Below are 21,718 nucleotides of genomic sequence, written 5' to 3'. Positions count from 1 at the left end.
AATGAATTTGTCAGCAACTATGACACACAGCAGTTTTCACTCCAATTTGTGTGCTTCTTAGGTTGTGTGTAAGAAATTTGTCCCTAACATGGCATGAAAGCAGCACTGCCCACAGATGTCCTTTAAGCTGTCTCTAGGTAAACATGCCACTGCTGACAATTTCTCCTGATGATGCGTTTTTCATTAGATATATAGATAGATGTAGAGAAGATGTAGCTTCCAGTGATGCTTTATCTGGATATTTAATTCAACATTGCGTGAAGGACCAAAGAAAACTGTTCTATATTTAGATGTCTCTTTTTCACTTAGCTTAGTGTCTTGCTGTTATGATTGCCACTGTTCACAGCAGCCAATCATTTGTAAAATTTACTAAGGGTCTTCCTTTGCTGCATTAGTCACTCAGAGAAGGTTAAGTGACCTCGACAGAGTCATTTCACAGTCTTTTGGTCCCCAAAGTGACTTAAACATTCCCAGAAACCGAGCTGAGGGGGTCATTCGGACCATGTTGAGTACCTTATTCAAAGCTGCAATCACATGTGCAGTCTGTGTCGTGTTTTCTAAAGTGCCCTCTCACTCAAACACGCACATTGTAGGGCTGTTTTGGAGAGTCCCTCCAGATCACACAGACGAAAGCGCGGCGTGTCGAGTGCCCTTTAAGTTAATGCTCAGTGGAAAGGCCTAACAGGCTACAGCAATCACACAGGCGGGCCCGGTGTCGAGTTGGCGCTCACCACAGCATGACGCTGTCCATCCCTGGTGTGTTGTCATTCCCTTAGAAATAACATGACTTTGAGTGATTAAACTGCTCCCCTCTGGAACAGAGCAAACCGAACAGTTATGAATATTAAAGATCTTAATCGTCTCATGCTGCGCTTTGCTTTTTTTTTTTTCCCCTGCTGTCTTCCTGCTCTGTGAGTTCACAGTGAGGGAGCGACAGCGTTCTTCGACAGCAAAGACATATCCAAGCTGTTACAGCCCGATATTTGGCTGTTCGTACAATAACGATGACACCTGCACTATTACATAGAGTGTTTTCATACTTTACAGAATCCTTTGTGTGTTGTTTAAGTGTGAAGACCTTGTGGAGGCAGTTCACATGCCACTATCCATTACACGGTGGTGTTTATGGTTCTTGACCTTGCCTGAAGGCTTGATGACAAATGGCCCAAGATGTGATGCATTTTGCGTCAAGGTTACAATAGCAATAACATTAGAGCTTCATGCTTATATTGTTGACTCTCCTAGTGTATTTTTGCCTGTATGCTGTAGTGTTATTTTCTGTGTTGTGTGGGCCTGTACTGAGCTTATCTGTGCTGCACTGTGCTGATCTCACTATGCTCATCCAGTGCTCTAAGCTGCTTGGGCTCCAGCCACCAGCATAGATGATATATCCCTGCCCCCCTCCTTCCCACATCTCTCACTCTGATTCATTGGTTGTTTGTGTTGCCCATCCATCTGGGCCAACACAGAGGAAGGAAAGACACATGAAGACACATGGCTGTTTTGGAACACGGGGACTGCATTAAGCTGCTAGGGAAGAGATATTGTCCCAGAGAAATGGTGGCCTACCAGGGAGAGAAGGGGGGAAGAATACCAGGGGAGAGGCAGTTGGGAAAAACGTAGAACTGAAAGAAGAAATGATGTGTCGTCCACTCATAGGGAGAGAAATGGATTTTCTAAAGGGACAAAGTAGAGATTCTTACTGACAGATTAAATCCAGAGAAAAAAGACTGAGCCAAAGGGATGAAAGGGTAGCTAGATCATAGATCATGAGACAGGAGGGAGGGGGAAAAAAAGAAGCCTGGAAACAGTTAAGTAAATGCAACTTATTTTTATATCCTCAAAAAGAACTTTGACTATTAATAAAAACATGAAACACACCAGCTGATGTGACAGAGTAAAATCATAAGGCTTTAATTTCCAGGCTGACCTCAGAGCTGACAATGCAGTGAGATTATTGTTTAGCTGCGCTGTTTATCCTTAATTGGAAAATTGTAGTGTGGATAGCCTCCCCAAGAGATTACCACTATGGCAATGCCCTTTAGCAAAGCTGACCCTCTCTAACAAAAAACATACAACTGCTGTCTTTTCTGATGGGCTCTTTGGTAATAATTTGATTGAGCTAATTAGATCCTTATTTCATTGTTTCAATTTCCTTTTGTTTTATTAGGAAATGAAGGAAATCTTATCGTTGTTGTTTAAGGCTTGTTCAGGTGATTAAAATCACAACGCAAATGCATAAAGACACGGAAGAAATTGAAATGATCCACATTTACTGCTATTGTGTGGTGCAAATTATGTAAGTAATATCACATTATGTACATGCTTTGAACCATTATGCTGTACTAGGTGTTCTGTGCCTGGTGTGTGTATGTTGAGATGAGGTGGAGTCGTATTGTTTCTGTGTGGCTGTGAGTAGGAGGGTCTGCTGAAATGAGGTGGGTGGGGCTCCTAATAGAAATAGGACAGCTTTTACTATAATGAGAGTTTATGTCTTGAGTGTTTTTGGGAGATAAAAAGCCTTGCATGGTAGGGGATGGATTCCATCAGTGTGACTCCACAAATGAATGAGCTCTCACTGTAGCAGGGGTCTAAATAGGGTTAGTAATTTTAGAGCCATGGGACTTAGTGACTGATCACACTATTCTGGGACAAAAATAAGATCGCCCCCTAGAGGCCTGGGGAAACCTAGATACTAAGGCGCAAGAGGGAGGGAGGGATGTACTGAAAGGAGGAGAGGCTCCAAGGCTTCACCATATTTGCCACTTGGATGACTTCCTATATGAGAAGCCTACATACACTAAGCCTCTTCAAGGATAAGCCTGAGCTACATCATGGTAAATGATGTTACACTGTTAAAGCTTATTTCATGACAACATCAGTGGGAAGTGGTGCTTGATACCAGTTTGAGATGTCGATATTATTACATATACTTCAGTACAACATAGTAACATAGAATGCCAATACACTTTACATTCACTCAAGCTATTGAAAGGCATTCTGTGACACATGGATCTACTCTGTAAATTGGAGTTTTCCTCTGTGTTGGGGAAAAAGCAGTTTCATATTTGTTGGTATTTTGGTGTAACTCAGACCCCTTGTCTGTGTGGATGGATGGAGAATGATTTTGCATTTATAGAAAATGGATAGTGCTGAGGTGCTACAACCTTGTGCAGACCTTTCTGTTTCCAAAATATAGTCAATCAAACCATGAATCCTAAACTGTATTTGCTTGTGAATGTGAGACTTACTAGCAACTTGACAGTACCTAAAGACATTATTTTTGAATCGCACCTTTCCAGCTCATGTCCACTTCTATTTACAAGAATTGACAAATATTGCATCTTGTTGGCAGACAAGCATCTACCTGGAAGTGCACACAGCTATCATACAGCCAACCTGCAAATGTCAAGATCAATCTTTATGGGTTTGCAGTGGTGTAGAACTCCCTCAGTGCCACTGAGAAGTAAATAACTTGTGGTTATGATTGTAGCACAAGTTTGTTCACATTGTGTATCATACCCCTGCCACTATTATCACCCTGACAATATGTAACAACACTTTTGGTACATGATCTTAAAATTCTCTAATTTAATTTAATTTTCAAAATAATATATAAATTATTTTATGATGATTTGGAGAGTTCACGGTTTTTAAAAGTTTTGTTTCAAGGGTAAGTTCATCATCTTTTTTTTTTTTTAATATAATAAATCCATTTCAACTTTCAACGCAAATTGTCTGTAAACTGTTTACAATTACGGCTGTTTTTATGATGCTATACTCTAATTTAGAACGATACTATAAGCAGGACAGTTGTTGTTGGGTTTGCTCCTGCCTAATCATCTTAATTATCCATTTAATTTACAGCTGTACTGGCTTTTGTAGGGAACAAGGTCACCATCCCCACCTTACTGTCTGGCTGTCTGTCTCACACACACGCACGCACGCACGCACGCACACACACACACACACACACACACACACACACACACACACACACACACACACACACACACACAAATCAATGTACTATTGACTTCTGATACTTACACTGCTGTTTTTGTGTTTCCCTGTAGAAACTGGCCAAGGAAGCAGAGCTGCTTCAGAAGGAGCATGTGTGGCAAGACGGTGTGACGGTAAAGTAGGACACCCGCTCCTCCCCCTACTTCTCAAGACTTCTTCTATTTCCCTTTCTTTCTTTTCTAGGCAAACTGGTTTTATCTTCCGTTCATCTGCCCTTTCCCAACTGTTTTTCAATTCCTCCTCAATTTAGCAGTTTTATTTCTAACCCTTTAATGACAATGTGATCAGCATCACAGAGACATTGTGGTAACTAGTGCAAAAACAATACTACACACAAGCAAAGTCTTACATGTATCACTCACACTAAAAACTACTTACTTTTGGGGTTGTTCATTTTATGGTTTTCAGGTTTATCTAAGAGCTGTCATTATGTTTTGTTTCAGACGCCATAGCAACTTAGACATGGTTGCAGTCTCTTGCAGCTGACCTTTAAAACACTTGAGATCCGCTTTTGAAATCTAAAACAGCGAAATGGTATTACTTTGTCCTGTTTGTGAGCCTGTTTGCTCAACAGACTGTCAAATTTACAAACATACAAATAGCTCACAAACATGAACACACAAGCATACAGTGTGGGTGTCTCTGTATATGTGCATAGATAGATAGATAGATAGATAATACATACGTACATATCCATACCGTACACATATACATGCATACCTTACCCTACAAATGCATATCACCTACTGTCATATCCTGTTTCTCCAGGGAGACAAGCTCGCTGTCATGGTACGCTTCCCACAAATTAATTTTTAACCCCACGCCTCCTGGGGATATTTGAGAGAGGGCTTTAACTGATTTAAAATGAATAATAATGAGCCCTTCTTCCTTGCAAAGTCCATTTTTATTGATGGTTGCTTACACTCTGAAGCTGTAGTCTTGGGGTGGCTGGGCTGCACCCCTCCCTCTCACCCTGCTGGTCCGAGGGAGGGAGGGAGGGAGCTGCAGTGCGGCTGTCCCTTCATCTTAGGCCTGAGGGGGGTTGATGCCTGCCTCTCCCCGCCCGGCTCCGGTGCACCTCAATCGGATGTGTAGCCATGCAGGAAGTGGATCCTGGGTCACAGTGACCAAACACAGCACACCTGTTCATAAGTAGCTGCATCCAATATGGCACCAATACCTCCTCAAGTGGAAAAGCCAGCACTCTCTGTAATCCACCCCTCCACCTCCAAAACCTCTCTCTCCATCTGTTTCGGCTCTTTCCCCTTTCTCTTCTGCTTCTACCCCTCTTTCTGTCCAGCCACTCGGCTCATTCCCACCCTTATCCGCTGCACTTCCATCACATTCATACACCTTTTTCTTATCTGTGTGTGTTGGTAATCAGGCATGAAAACCCTTGGAATATACCATATTGACGCAAATACTGCAAAGGAATCATAATAGTGCTCCTTTATTAATAATGTATTGAGCTGATTCATTTGCCTTTATAATTAGGCCAGGTAATGAATCTCAGCAGGGGCAACTGTGAAACCATTAAAAAATTTCATAAAGAGGTGGTGGTGGTGGGCGGAGGTAGATGTGCCACATCCTTGCAAGAAAAACATTTTTTTCCTTGTTTGTAGATTTTGTGCTTTCCTAATTTCTCTTTGGGTGAACACTCCGCTGACTGACACTCTAATTAGATTAGGGCTGCATGCTCTTTGGGCATATTAGGAGAAATGCGTTGCATCTTAAACTAGAGGGTGGAGCAGTCTGTCAAATGAAGAGAAAAGGTGCATGAGAGACTGTGTGTTTCATACGCGCGTGTGTGTGTATGTGTGTGTGTGTGTGTGTGTGTGTGCGTGCGTGCGTGCGTGCGTGTGTGTGTGTGCACGCGCTCAGGTGTGGGATGGAAAAGCATAATGTGGTTGTTTGTGTTTGTCGGCGAGCAGGTATTTTTTTTGCATGTGTTTATTAATGGCAGGTTCTGTACCTGGCCCAGCCCATCTGCTCGCCTCGCCAAACCGGTGACATCATAGAAACTCAATGACACGCCTGTTCCTCATAGCGGCTGCCATCGCAGCTGTTACCGTAGCAATGGGAAGACCTCATTTTTTCTCTCTCTCTTTCACACACGCACACGTACACACACACACACGTACACACACACACACACACACACACACACACACACACACACACACACACACACACACACACACACACATTCAAGTGTTGTCCTGGTCTAACAGCAAAGCCAGTTTCTGACCAGCCTGATTGCTGGACATTATGGATGTCAAAATGTTCATCGTAACAACTGTTGAGATGGTCGTTCGGGGTTTTAAATCCATTGGAATGAAATGGTGTGTGAAATAGACATTAAAGTGTTGGATTGCCACTGATTTCTCAAGGTCAGGTGCCCTTCCCTCTGCGACACTCTACTATTGTGTTGGCACCAGAGTCATCCCAAAGCAACGCAGTCATTTCAACGCTGTTTTGCAATTCAACTTTAGGGGGAAATACCTCAACCCTTCTTCGTTTTGTAAACTGAAAATCGTCACTATGAAACCTCTTTGAATATCATTAGCATGTAACTCATTTCTAATTTTCCTGTTTCAAAATCAAGTCATGAAACTATTGTGGATCCTACTTTTTGGAACACTGCTGAATGTCATATGCAGTGTTTAGGACATTATTTAAATCTGGAAGAAGCCAAGATGCAGTTTGCCAGTTATAAGTAGTTGTTAAGATGCTTTAATGCTTCTCTTGTTTTTTCTCCCAGAACACGACCAAATACAGTTCCAGTATTAGCGACTTTTTAAGTTACATTTACAGCAAGAGGGTTTATGGAGTGGCTTCACTCAAAACTAAAATTGTATCTTTCATGCCGAAACCCATTTTAAAGACAATGATAGAAAAACATAGACATATTCATTCACATAAAGGATACAAAATACAGAACAAATACTCAATTTAAATCTAAATAAATTTCTCAGTTGATTCATGTTTATTTCTTTAAGTAATTGATTAGTTAATAAATTGATGAGATTGTTGGAAAATTGGACCTGTTTTCAATCACTCCCAAAATGACATGATTTTTTTCAGCACTGTATATTGGACCAATGTGTCACATACCTAAATGAGAAAAGGGCGTTTGTTAAAACAACATACTGTAAATGACTGTTGTAGAGCACCAGAGACAGGTGAACTAGACGTTCATGACCATGGTAACCAGTGACTGTTTGTTAATACGGGGTGCTGGGGCGCCGCCCCCACCAACGTTGAGGGAAACTAAAAATACTACTTTACCATGTAACATAAATTGATTATATAATCAGAGTTTGCTTGCAAAATGCACCTGGTAGTCTGTCAGTGTCTGTAGGCATTCAATAAAAACTGTTTACAAATTGTATTTAGTTCATTTCTGTGTAAATACGTATACTTCCTGGTGCAGGGTGCCGGCCAAATGAGAATGAATGCAAGTCCTTCAACTCTTGGCAACCACGGGACCCGATGCTGCTTTTCAATTAGCTGTTTCAGATTTTCCACCCTTCCTCTTTTATTGCCAGAGGATCTGTATTGTTTTAAGTTTTTTTCTTTTATCTAATGTGATTGGACAACTCTCGACGCCATCTATCAGATTCACCTCACATCCACCATTACGTAATTACACGGTTACTTCTTTGCTATCTGACCGGCAGTGGGACTTTAGGGGGAACTTTAGGGGGAACTGCGGAAAATTCTGTTATTTGTGTTATTTTGAATAAAATTCTGTTATTTGTGTTATTTTGACAAATGTAAAATGTAAAAATGTAACAAAATGTTATTTTGACGAGCACTTGGCTGAAACGAATATCCAGTACAGATAATGTACTTTTGATGAGTACAAGTGTCATTGATTAAATGTGTCGATATCAGTGTTGATGAAGGCTTCTAACAGACACTAGCTGTGTGCACACATCGGCACAGCTACACACAGAGCCCCACCTCCTCGTCTACACAGACTGGTGCAGTTTGAGACTCACTGGCCATGCTGTCAATAGAAAAGAAGCTGGTGACTGAGAGGAATGACTTTAACCACTTTAAGTCATTGAGAAATTGACAGGCCAGAAGGAGAAGAGGGCAAAATGTGTATTAAAGTAGTGCTACTGGCAGGCAACATCAGTGTGTTGTGTTGTTTTTAGATTCATTTTGGCTTAGCTGGAGTATGTTTGTTCAGCAGTTCCCTTCAGCCAGCCGTCTTTAATTTTATCATTTAGATTTTTCATACCACAGGTTATATGTTTTTTTATATCAGTGTTTCCCATACATATACTTTACTTGGGCGGACCCGCCTTTTCCTCACTTACTGTATATAGAGGAAACTCAAGAAGCAATTGAAATAATTTCAACCAAAAAATTCATTATACAAAATTGTTGAATCTTGTCTCATCTTTATATTATGTATTTATTTTAACTTTTGTACCAGTTTATTGATTATTTATATATATCTTTATATATATATATATATATATAGATATAGATCTATATCTATATATATACCACAAGAGCTGGTGGAGACCAAAAACGGAGCAAGAAGAGAGTGAATGCAGGTGGTCAAAAAAACAACTCCGAAGGAAGATTATTTTTATGTTCATGTTTCAGCAGATATCAGTTTCTGTAGCTTTAAAGAGTGTACATTGTATATTTTCACAGAGCAGCTATCGACCCCACTGACATACATTGATTTAGTGATGATGGATTATCCAGAGAGATATAAAAATTGTATCAGCTAGTTTTTGTCAGTCTCTTTTAAATTGGCAGCTTTGTAAAATTATTTTAAAACTTCGTAATGCTGCAAAATTTATAAAAATGAAATATTGCCTTTGGTCAGCATCATTTTCAGACTAATGATATGAAAAAATATATATATTTGTAGCTTCATTATTGTCAATTAGTTGTTTAACTACTCATAATTTTTCCATTCATCCCAAACTGTATTTATTTATGCTGCTGTGATGACTGAATTTCCCCACTGTCGGATTAATAAAGTCCTAATCTAAATCTAGAGAGGTGTGTGATGATGACCATAGCAGAAGGAGGGTTGACATGAAGTGCAACATATCGGAACCAAAACACAAGATTGAATGAAAGAAAGGATGGAGATTGTGGAGATCGGAGGAAGACATGTCCTTTCATTTAGATTGTGATGTGGCAGCTGCTGTACGCTTGAAATGCATTAGTGCTAATAGCTGTGCCATTAGGACAGAGATAGGCACTCTGTTGATGGGTTGCCATGATGAAACCAGGGAGAGGGGGTGCCAAAGAGAGGCATGGAGGGAGAGAGAGGTGTAAGTGAGAAAGCAAGTGAGTGAAGGAAGAAGGTATAAGAGACGGAGAAAACGGGAAACAGAGATGGAGCTATCTTCCAGGCCATTTACTGCAATCATCACTCTCTAATCAATCAAGCCTTTCATCATAGGACAACACAATCTCTCCTTTTCTTTCTCGACTTCTCTCTCAGTTTCCCTCTCTTCATCTACACTCAGCCACCCACTCTCATACATAACAGTGGTATGCATGTGACCTCTCTCTGGCTCTCTTCACATGTATGTTCATCAGTACTTTTGTAACACCTAATAGTCATACAGTATATTCTGTAACCCACGGTGTTAGTTCGCTCTGCAATTCTAATAGACTTTAATGGTCTTAATTATCTCCTGGCAAATCTTTAAATTTGATATTGTAAATGTTCTCATATATTTTAGTGGTAATCTGTGGTAGCTGTTTTTAGCCAGTATTTTAGCCACATTTACTTCCTTAAAGTCACAATAGGTCCATGCAGAGGTGTAACATGACCTGAAGTGCTGGGTGCAGGAGTCGCAAGGGTTTGTTCACTTGACCAAGTTCGTCTCCTTTCATAATGCCTCTATTTGAGCTAATTGGCCCTTCAGAGGAAATGAGTGAGAATCATTGTGGCGACTCTCAGCCCAGCCCTTGAAGCTACCAGCTCCATTAGCCACAGAATACATTAGTCTTATGAGGGCTGCTTTGGACAGATTCAAATTCAACCTCTGGTAAAATAGACAGAAACGAAGGCATGCCTCACTGTGGCTTTGTTTTATCTGTCGCTCCTCTTCATACGTTAGTATTATAAGTTATTTGTCCTTTTCTTTGGTTGTCTGAAAATGTTGCCAAGCCCTTATTTTCATCCCTTGCTCATCCCAAATGTCCATTTGTCCAGACACATGCATTGTAGTTTTTGTTAGCAGACCTTTTCTCGCTGAATATTACATTATTTCTCACCTCTACTGCCTTCAGACAAGATAAACCCATAGAAAATTATGCTCATCTGTATTGCAGTCCAACAGTACACAGCCTATTCATTCCCCAATTCTAATAGTCTTTGCTATTGGACATTGCAATAAGTAGCATGGTGGGTGTATTTTATCTGGAAGTGACAGTTGCTGTTTTTTTCTGTTATAGAGCTCACTGACCACTGTGATGTTCAGATTTTGCCTGTATAGGATTTCCTGAACAAAATATCCATCATTTACTTTAAGTTAGCTGCAGACCTTTTAAAAAAAAAAACATTTTTGCCAAATGTCTTGTGTCAGCACCACAGCAACCAAAACTCTAAAGGATCTCCATAGCAGAGGGCAGAGGGGGTAGAAGGTAGAAATATAGCGGTGAGCCCCTTTTAAATGCACAGTGCTTATTTCCAATACTGATAAGCATAGCCACATTGTATAATCACAAATAAACTGAATCTATTGTCAATGTGAGCATTTTTTTTTTTTTTTTTTTTTTTTTTTCACTTCCTTATGGCGGCGCTGAGACTGAGTGCTCACAGCCTGCCGAGCACGTAATGGAACTCATAAACAGTGTTATCACTGAATCCTGAGCCATGGAACTGACTTCCGTCTGCTCGTCACTGCAAGGGAAAGAAACGAGGAGGGGCTATGTGGAGAGAAATCCCTACCCAGTTTAAAATGTTGTTACATTTGAAAGTGAGTTTCTTCCCTGTCAAATGTATTTGATGTTGTGGCCGCCTCGGTGAAACTGGACTGAGCTTAACTTGTACTCAATACTAAGATTCATCTATAATGGATGGCAACACACACCAACAAAAAGAAGGCATGCAATCTATAATGAAAGCATGTGTAGGGGGTGTTAAGTCACATTTGTTCAATTAATCACTTAGTATTATGTTAATACAGATTTCACCTTAAACTTCCATCTCACTGCAGCTTCTTTCTTTTTCCTGCTCTCTCACCTCTTTTGGTGCCTCCCTTCACTTTCTATCAGCCGCTGCACTGTTCATAGCTTTGATCAGTCATTTGGTTGCTGTGGTGACCCAACAGTTTGGTAATTTCAGCTTCTTGATTGCGGCCTGCTGTGTTTTGCTTAAGTGGGGCTCTCCAAGGTGTAAAGGTCCTTCTCACCGTTTTTTTCTTCCCTGCACTGACTCTTCTTTCTACTCTCACGTCTGTGGCTTTTTCTCACAGTTTACCTGATGTTTCTCTGCTTCTTTGAGAGAAACCTCTTGATGAAAACTCATGCTCTTCTGCTCTCGAGCAGGGGGACATTGCATGGGGATGACTGAGAATGGAAAAGGCGTTAAAATATGGGAACGGATGATGACAAACGCAAAGATAAGAGACGACGGAGAAAGAAAAGTTCAGGTTCGTCAGTAAGCCTTCTATTAGGAGGAGTTTGGCTAGATGTGATGCAGTGTGCTAGCCAGGAGGGAGGGTTGAGAAAGTGGCTCCCATATCTAAATCCCACTGATCGATCCTCCTGCCTCACAGGAGATGGAAATCAATAGTCAGAGAAATCCAGTGAGCAACGCTGCAGACCTTGATTTTCCCATTTCAACACATGGCCAACACCCATGAAATGTTATTTTAAAGGGTAAACCTGCTGCCTCTCATCCCTTCTGAGCAGGATACAAAAAATAAGTACAAATGGACTGGTAAGCACTCAAGGAATACTGTAGATTTCTGTATTTAAATATTTTTGAATATAAATTAGATTAAATTTAGATTTTCTTATCTTAAATTATTAGGTGATAAATAGATTCATATAATGATAGAAAACTATTCTACCTCAATTTGTTTTTACCATTTTATTTAATCTATTAGAGAGGTCATTACAAGAAATTATGGCAGAGATAGAAAATAACATGACACCACAATATTACAAGTCTTGAAACAAGGATGTTGCAGTTCATAGTCTGAGCCGAAAACACTCTTGTACCCACAAGGGCATTATGGCAACAGTTTTTACAATTGATCTATCTATCTATCTATAGATTCATGTTAAACATTGACTTGTTTTAGTTTTTGATTGTAAATTTAGTAATTCTAGGTTTTCGCGCAGGTTGGACAAAAACAATTTGAAGGGATTATCTTGTACTGTTGTGGTCAGTGTTTATCACTATAGTCAATCATTTACCTATAAATTCAACAGGTGCAGTTCCATATTGTTTTGTTTTGTACCAACTAAAAGAAATGTCTTTAAGAAAACTGTAAATTTTCTGTCCGGGATGAGTCTGCCGAGGTGTTCCAGTAAAGCGATGTGTCTGAGCAGCTACGTTGTCATTTTGTGAGAGGGGAAAGGATGGTTATGCTGTAGCAAAGGGGAAATGACTGCTCGGGCTATAATGATTGCTTGGTGTATTCTGTCCCCGCCATCCTTGGTGACTGTCTGCAGATATCTTAAAGCAGGGTTCCCTTTGTCATTTGAATGTTGAAATCATTATAAGGGACAGCAAGGCATCTGATGGAAATGATTACGGGGTCGAAAATAACAGGTTTCCTTTGGCCAGCGCTGATTGTTGATTGGGCACTCTGAGTCAGCCTGTAAAAAGGAGGTGGTGACTTTTCAGGACTGTATGGACTAGCGGTGGTGAAATGGCTGAAAAACATCCTTGAAATGAAAAGCTACATTAAGCCTTCCAAGAAAAACGGAACCTGTAAACATTTTTTGCAGACAAGTGCAGCACCAGTGTCATACCAAGCTGCATTGTGATTGGACAGGAAGATCCAGACTGAGCACCAGATTATACTTGATTGGTCAATGCAGCTACGGATGCCGTAAAATGCTAGACGTGGATAATTGTTTCTGCTTTATCAAATCCCCCAGGTATCCAACGATAGCGTTAATATTGCCATGGCCTGTTTATCTTATTTGTCTTTATTTGGTGTTACAGCACCTCTTTCCTGCTTTTTCTGTGATGATGATCAGATTGGAGGCTTGTTTGGGAGGTGCTGGCATGCGTGTGTCATGTTGGATAGGCTTTTTATCTGGCACTGTGTCCATGCAGGGTGGTGATGCTATCGGCATTAAAACCTTCTCCTCAATGGAGCCCTGTCAGCCAACAATGGAGAGCAGCATTACCCAGAGTGCAGCAGGACAAAGCCTTCTTTCCTTATCGCAGGATTGGAATATTCACAGACTGATTTAACTGCTTTTACCAAGGGGAAGTGTCAGGCTCTGAAAGGAAGAGACAACACAGCAGAGATGGGAGAGAGAGAGAGAGAGAGAGAGAGAGAGTGCAAAAAGAGAGGGAGGGAGAGAGGAAGGGAAAGAAGAGAAAAATAGGATTCTGTGACCTGCAGGGTGTTTACAAAGAGAGACTTAAAGAGTGGAAATTGCAGATTCATGGGCGAAATTGGGGGCATGAAATATAACCGTTGCATATGTTACCTTCTTTCTTTAATTATTTCTTTTTAATTTCACAATAATCAAGAATTCTCTCCTCCTCAATTGTTCTCTCTCTCTCTCGCTCTCTCTCCTCACTCACTCCTTCTATGTCTTGGTCTGCTGTCCATCTCTGCGAGTCTTTGAAGTGAGCGTGCAGTTAGGAGGAGGCACTGCGTTCTGTCTGAAGGGGAGCAAGACATTGATGAGATGTGCATGGAGAATGTCATTCACTCTGCTGAATTTGCACTGTGTATTGGAGCTTTAATCTGGGGGCACATTTGTTTATTGGCATACAAGTGAACATCTGCATGGAGCTATGCTTGGACGCCATGGTCTCAGCAGCTCCCTAATCGCTTAAAAGCCTGGAGACGCAGAGCATGCCAATGAGAGAGCGGGAGAGAGCGAGGCAGCCGCGCCCAAGGCCTCCGTCATGCACTCCTTTATCTGAGTTTCACTTCAGCTCAATAGCTCTCTCCCTCTCTCACTTTCTCTTTCTTCCAGGCCAACAGTTTGATTTCCAGTTTGCTGGTTGACTCTTTATTGACTTGACATTTTTAAAGAAGCATTTTGGGAACCTTCAGTGGTTAAGGAAACAGACATATTTCTCAGGACCAGACACCTCAAACAACATGTCTACATTTATTTGTAAAGTGATCTGACAAGGAACCAGTTGGTCTCTTTCCATTTAAAGTGCTTTAGTCTTGGTTAAGTCTGTAAGGCTTTGCACACCTGGATTCGGGTAGTTTATCTCATTCAGTCAGATCTTCTCAACCTCCATCAGACTGCGTGGGAAGTGTCTGTGAACTGCCATCTTCAGGAGTGCCAGTGCCACCAAGAATGTAGTATGTCGACACAAATAGACATCTGACAGTAATTATTAAGGTAACACGGTGTACCAAACACAAGTCTCATACTGTGACGAACACCCTGTACCCAATGAATTGGGATGAATACACATTTATATTTCCGTAGTTGAAACTACATATTTTTGGTGAAATTTTTCAGAGGCATTAATTCATTACTGTGGCCATAATTCAATTGTATGGAATTTTAAAATGTAATCCATCCTCACTGACAGAAATGAAGTTGACAAGGTAATAGAAATAATTCTCAAAACTTCAGACTCCAAAACCTTCAGTAAACACCTCTCCAACAACAAACTGAGCAAACGCACCTAAATAAAGGTAGGATTTATTGCAGGATTATTGGAAAAAAACTGTATTAACTAAGATAACTTGCCTATTAAACTGGTGACTATGTATATACAACTGTTCTTAAATGCTGTCTGGTCAGCGACACAAAAATAGTTTGTTTGCACTTTAACATTTCTGTTAATGAGCAATATGCCCATACCCTGTAAAATATTCCAAATTGCTGGAATCAAAACGTCCCCACCAAGGAACAAGGTTTCATGTTTTATTCACACGCAACCTCTGCAATTCAATATCAAAGTGATTAAAGGGCTTTTAGATCTCTGACAGATCTTTACATGTCATGATTAATTTACCTGTTTGAACATCATATTTCATGAGCTCACCTTTTCACACTTCTACAAACCTGTGAACCATATAAACTAAAGGAAATGCGCTGAACAAATTAGTTGCTGATGCCGTATTGTGATTTCATTTTGACATCTCTACATTTTGTATCAATGTCCTTGTGTATGTATTTCTATTCTTCAGAAGAAATTGGACGTCAGTCATTTCTTACTTAACATAAATTAATTGTAATGGATCTGGGTGGCGTGTGTGTGCACTGGAGTCGACGTGTGTGAGTATGTGGTAAGCCTGGAGGGTTTTATCTCTCTCTGGAGAGCCTCACCAGCTAATAAAGCAAAGTGTTTATCTAGTTCAAATGTTTAGTTTTGTATGTTTGACAGCTAGAGATGGGCTATAGGGATGTTAGGGAGGGAAAGAGACAGAGGAGATAGGTAGAGACAAGAGGAAAGATTGGAGCAGAAGAGATAAGAGAAGGAGTCCGAATGTATAGCTATAAAACAGGTTTGCTGCAAACTTGACTAACTCTGGAGCCAAATCCCGTTGTATGTTCTTTTTTTTTTTCTTTAGTCTGGTTGCATTTTCTGAACACTACGAGAGCCGTGTGTGTTCGTGTGTTTCTTATGGGCTGATGTGCGTGGGTTAATGAAGAGCAGTAAATGAAATCCTTTATTGTGTTTGATATAATGTCAGCTTCCATTAGGGAAACTGGTGCGAGGAATGATTGCTAGACTATCAGGGCCAGGAGAGAGGTGCACTGTGTGAATTTGAACGTGTGTGTGTGTGTGTGTGTGTGTGTGTGTGTGTGTGTGTGTGTGTGTGTGTGTGTGTGTGTGTGTTACCGCATGCTTGTGTGCACACCCCAGGGCACGGCAGAGGCACACAGTGTATTCTGTAATTATAAAATCATTAGCAGGTGTCCAGAGGAGATATGAATATGACTGTAATCTGTCCCCACCCATGATGGAGCGCTTGTCTCGCACTCAAATGTCAACCTGTCTCAGCCAGCACTTTGAGAGAGCTCACAGATTAAAATTCAAAAGATCTAGTCCCAGTGACCATATTCAGTCATGACACGTACCCCTACATATGACAGTCTTTTATATTTACCAGACATTTTTCAGTTTTGTCGCCTTGTTCGTTACCGGAGAGATAATCTGTCATGGTGTTCTTCACAAATGAATATAGTTTGGGCTTTTAAGGTTCTAACCTTCACCTGAAAGGGAGAATTTGAAGTTTCAATGTGTGACCACAGGCAATAGATGGCTTAGAAATATCATGCTGCACGTATCAACGACAAGAAAACACGCTGGCAGAAGAAAAACCTCACAGTCAGACAGACCGACAAACAAAAAATAGGCAGGCATGTATCTGGTCAGATGTAAAAACGAGCAGACATTGTAGCCGTGGCGAGGAGACAAAGTCACATTGTAATCTAGAGCAGAGGGGCGGTTTCTATAGCAACAGTAGGCATCTAACCTACGCGCTGCTGCTTTTGCTGAAATCTAAAATTGGCGAGAAGAGGCTGGTATTGAGAAAAGAGAGATTAGGAAAGATGAAGATAAGACAGGGCAGGGAGGAGGAGGACGAGGAGGAGAGATGGGGCAAAGGGAGAAGACAGGAAGCAGATCGAGATAAGGGTGAGGAGAGGAGGGAGGTGGGAGATGAGCAGGGGAAGATTGATGTAGGGGAGGGGCTGGAGATCATCACCTGACCTCAGTGTTTGTCTCCTGTTTGGAATTTGTTGGTCCACTCGGCATGATAGATTTAATTTACTGATAGCACATTGTGTCAGTGGGAATTTCTCAGACTTTGTGTGCTTCTGCCTGTGCATATGTTGTGCGAATGTTCAGCTGTATCTGGGTGTCTGTACATACATTCACATGTGAGTGTCCGTACGCATGAGATCATGCATTACATATGTGCGAACTAGTAGGGTCCACAGGGCAAGGCGATCAGTGTGGGATAATTGCAGGCTTGGTGTTGTATCAGATGTGTGTTTAACCCAGACCCTGAGCCCATGGAGACCAGTGACCAGACGCAGCAGATGGCCGTGCTGCCCCGGTGACTGCTCAGAGGGTCATGGTGGCCTCGGACTTGTCAGCATGGGCCCCCTCTTCTGTGCAAGCCTGTGTGGTCGGATGTTGTCGTGTTCATCAGTAGGATCTCTGTATGTAGGTGCTTTTTTTTGTGATTGCATGTTTTATAAAAACAAGACTACAAATTACATATTAAGAGTCGAGTGGTTATCCAGTGATTATTATTTTTCTGGTATTCCACATTCATCTCCTGTTTCTGCCTGTTATCTTTTCATTATTGCTGCTACTTCTAAGGTTTTACTCTCAGAAGTGGTTATTGTATGTGCATGGTGCAGGTTTAGCACTATGAGTGATGAGTAATTGTAGGGCAATCACAGCAGTGTGACAATGTCACTGGTATCACATCTGCTTGCACCAAGCAGATATGATACCAGTGACATTGTTTGCACAGATAGGTGACAGTTAAAGGAAAAAGCAGCACAAAACATGCAGGCACAGATTGTCTAACTACTGGAGAGACAATCACTATTCTTGTTAAAAACATATAACCTCATTCGGTGGTTGTTGATAATGGTGAAAGGTGCTGTAGAAAATCCCAACCGGGAGGTGAAGTGACTGTATCATTTTTATGTATACACTAACTAGTGACCCGCCATGACCTTTATGGAAGAATCTGCAACAATTATGTATTCAAGTTTTACCTTTCATATATCATTTGTTTGCATCTTATATTATTTGCAATAAAGTGCAGTGATAAGGGATATATACAAACTAACAATGCAATGGTGAAGAGTGAAGAAGACAGCTACAGTTTTGAACCCCATACTGAAGTCTCTATTTTTTTTGTGTGTGTGTATTATTTATTTGAGCAAAGATGCTGGACGGCGTCTCTTGGGTGTAAGGAACCAAGTGTTTATTTACAGGAAGCAGTCCTGAATAATGAGTTGTAATGCCACAGTAGTGAGAGTAAACTCTTTAGAAGGGAGGGACCAGTCTAAGCAGGACTGGGCTCCAGATCAGTCCTGCTGGCAGACACAACAACACTGTTGCTCTGCCACAGTGTCTCTCTCTCTCTCTCTCTCTCTCTCTCTCTCTCTCTCATGCTCACTCCAGTTCTCTCTCTCTCTGCAGAAGCATGGGCTATTTTTAGCCCTGGCAGCTCTTTCCCCACTGCACCCACCACCACCACCCATCTCTCTCCTCTCAATTCATCCCTTCACATCAGCCTGACCTGAGCCTCCATCCTAACCTCCAACTTAACCCAATGTACTCCCTGAATGATCTGCTCGGATCCCTCCTCTCGGCTCCTTCCCTTCCATCCTCACTCTGGACCTCTTACAGAGCTGGGGCGACAGAGGGAGTGCTGGTAAGTTGAGGAGATGTGTCACGGGGGGCACATTCTGCTGCTCCTCCTCTATCATGTCCTCTCTCATTTCCAAAAGACACAAGCTGCGTCCAGGCTGGTCCGTCCCATGTTTGGTGTCAGTTTGAGTTTTGATCATACTGTTTTTCTTGGGTGAGTTGTTTTGAACTGAGCTAATGACTGACTCCCTGATTAGCACTGGAGGCCAGCCAAGACGCTGGTTGTGGTGGCGCAGAGAGGCTTTCATGCCGAAGGGAGCTGAGGGAAATATGGGAGCTGACAGAGGATGAAAGTACTTGTTTATATAGGTGTTTGTGTTTTTAGTTAAATAAAAACTGTGTGAGACAGCAGGAGAGAGGGAGCAAAATAATAAGGGTGAACAAGAGACAAACAGAAACAGTGGGAATATAAGTCAATGGCTGAGTAGCCATTGTGTAAGATTTACTACACCTGTACAGAAGACTCTCTTTCTTTGTCAGCTGTCCCCCCACATCAGACCATGACCACAGCTCTTCCAGTGAGGGCGAGCCAGTCACTGTGGTGCCCTTGAGAGCGTGTCCGCAGCCAGCCTCCTCATGATAATGAGGCAGGCCACACGGGCACTGCTCACTGCATGCAGCCCCTACCCGCCCTCACGCCTGCTTCTACGGGAGATAAGGACGCCAGTTCAGAGACGAGGAGGAGGGCAGGGAAGTTAACAGCCTGTGTATGGGTAAAAGGGTAAAAGTTTGGTGGTAAGGGGCTGAATCTGGGGCTGGCAGCTCGTAACTTTAGTGGTTAATTAGAGCAAAATAATGTAATACCGTGGCATAAATTTACATTCTTTTCCTTTTTCTCTTTCTTCCCTCCTGTGAGATTTGCCTAGACTGAAAACACAACCAGCTGAGGTTGATAAGACTCCCAGAGAGAGTAATATTTTGAGTTTATTCTGCTCTCACTGCAAACCACTTTATTCCATGTTACATCTAAGCTCATGCCACAGTGCCACACAAACTGACAACTGTTTTCCACAGCACAAGGAAATGTTCCAACAGTGTTTTGAACACAAGTTCAAACATGTGCCACATGCATTGCATCTTATTAACAAAAACATTGTCCAGATGCATGACATTCTTCACTATCTCTACGGCTGTCTTCTCACCTTCTCATGACAGTCATTGCACATCACACTACTCCTCCTGTGTTCTGTGATGCTGATTATATTCTCATGCTGAACAGTGTGATTGAATATAACCATGACTCTCTCTTGCTTACCACCACAGGTTGGGGCTGATATAGGCACTGCTATATCTTCTCTCATCACTTTTCTTTTTACTTTTCTTTTCTGCACAGGAGAATACCATTTCATACTACGATTCCAAAGTGGATTCAGACTATGTGAGTACAGTATGGACTGCTTCTCCCTCACCCATCTGCCTGCCTTAAACCCCCCCCCCCCAAAATCCTACCCACCCTACTTCCTACCCCTGCCAACAGTTCCTGCAACCCACCCCTTTCCTTTGGCCACCTCGGTGTCGATGCCCCCCCCCCCCAATCCGCCAGTCATAGGCCCCTGGGCTGTCTGTGTGCGTTAGTGAGGTGACACTGCTATGTGGTGAGTAGGTGTGACAGAGTAGTGGCAGGCCGACGTGCATGTGACAGTGATTTCAAATGTCCTCTCCCGGTCTAATTTCCAGAGTTTTGTCTTTTCCCCTGAATCACAACTGTGTCATCTGCGGACTTGAACAGTGGGCTGTTTGACCTCCTTGCCCATCAAGACACCTAACACCAAAAACATAAGTCACATCACAGTTTCATACAGTAGGGAACCATTTCTGTCATTCATATTGACGAATATGAATGCCATTCAAAGAAAGGCCAGCAAACTGGGTGATGCATTTTCCCCCACAAATCACTGGTCTCACCATGCCACCACTCCGGCTGCCGCCTGCAGCTCTGCCTTAGGACAGGGCACACTCGGAGCTGATGCCCGCTAATTGGTTAAGATTCAAGGAGGAGTGCAAGAATCCCTTTTAGATCACCAAAGCACAAAAAGATGGAGAGAGATTGAGCAAGGAAGGCAGAAGAGCAATAAATCATGGTGTGATTTTCTCTTTGTGAACGCCACTCCCGTGATTAATGATGCAGTGCTTTAGGGTCTGTCAGCACATCTAATTGGAGAACATCGGTCATTATTAACATGGCATACTGAGGCCGAGCCAGTGACACACCTCTGACCCCCACATCACCGACCCCACAACAACCTCGAAAATGACTGCAGAAGTCAGGCAGAGGTCATTCCTCTCTGAAACCCTCACAGTAGCCTACCAGTACTCCCCTGTCTGAATCTTGATTCCTCCCACGATGACTCTTTTCAGTTAAGCTCTGCTGCTTGAGTAAAAGCCAGTACGATTAGAGGGATGTGATAAAACAATTGGTTTCAAGAAAGGTAAGTGACTGGCAAGCTCTTTTACCTTTTCTTCTCTACATCCTGTTAATTTATCTTTTCCTCACTGTACCCTTGATATAAATGTGCTATGTGATTATTTATTTGAAGTTAAAACTGCCCATTTGCTGAGGCATGTCTGATGTTCATTCCCAGTTCGGAGGGTGAAGGTAATTTTATTAGCCAATGTTTGGTTAGTTCAACTATCTACGAGCCTCATTCTTTATAATATTTCCACCCACTGGTTTTAAGGTCTCTTGATTCCTGACTTTCTGGACAGGGATGTTGTTGCTTATTGACTGTGGGTTTAAATACCTTTTTTATTTTTTTTTATTTTCAAAAAACACATGCCGTGCCCCTTAAAAGATTGTAACATGCTTCAGCAGAGAGCACACAAAGCCTCCTGGGTGAAAATGCAAATATTCTTTGGTCTAACTTTGTTAGAACAAATATTGTCAATCATGTGCCCAGGTAGTAATTTACCTCAAGAACAACCACCAAATATGTAAAATACATTAGTACAACTCTTATAATTTTAATGTTTAATCAAAATTGAAGATGTGTGGCTGTTTTTCAGTTGTGAAAGACAAACATAAATGGAACTACATGTGAAATATGTAAACTACTTATCAATTGCAATGTTGCTTTCTGCATTTTTGTTGTTGCCCACTAAACACATACATACACACACACACACGCGCTGCGT

The 21,718-nt window shown here is 41.7% G+C and overlaps 1 protein-coding gene across 5 annotated transcripts in view; it reads left to right on the top strand.

The window, feature by feature from the left end:
* Positions 1–21,718, top strand: part of cacna2d2a (calcium channel, voltage-dependent, alpha 2/delta subunit 2a) — a 139,399-nt gene that overhangs the window by 65,689 nt on the left and 51,992 nt on the right. For 3 of the 5 annotated variants that reach the window (XM_069145254.1, XM_069145279.1, XM_069145246.1), the window contains exons 4-5: positions 4,077–4,136; positions 19,920–19,964. In XM_069145254.1, coding sequence (XP_069001355.1) covers positions 4,077–4,136; positions 19,920–19,964 — 105 coding nt within the window. Of the gene's footprint in view, positions 1–4,076; positions 4,137–18,322; positions 18,591–19,919; positions 19,965–21,718 lie in introns of those variants that run through there. The other 2 variants (XM_069145271.1, XM_069145263.1) reach the window with 2 other exon arrangements.

Source organism: Embiotoca jacksoni, unplaced genomic scaffold, assembly GCF_022577435.1.
Source record: "Embiotoca jacksoni isolate LCO1_2020_lvr unplaced genomic scaffold, fEmbJac1.0.p SCAF_1, whole genome shotgun sequence".
Lineage (NCBI taxonomy): Eukaryota > Metazoa > Chordata > Actinopteri > Embiotocidae > Embiotoca > Embiotoca jacksoni.
Note: the sequence above shows the minus strand (reverse complement) of the source record. Positions and strands in the feature narration are given on the sequence as shown.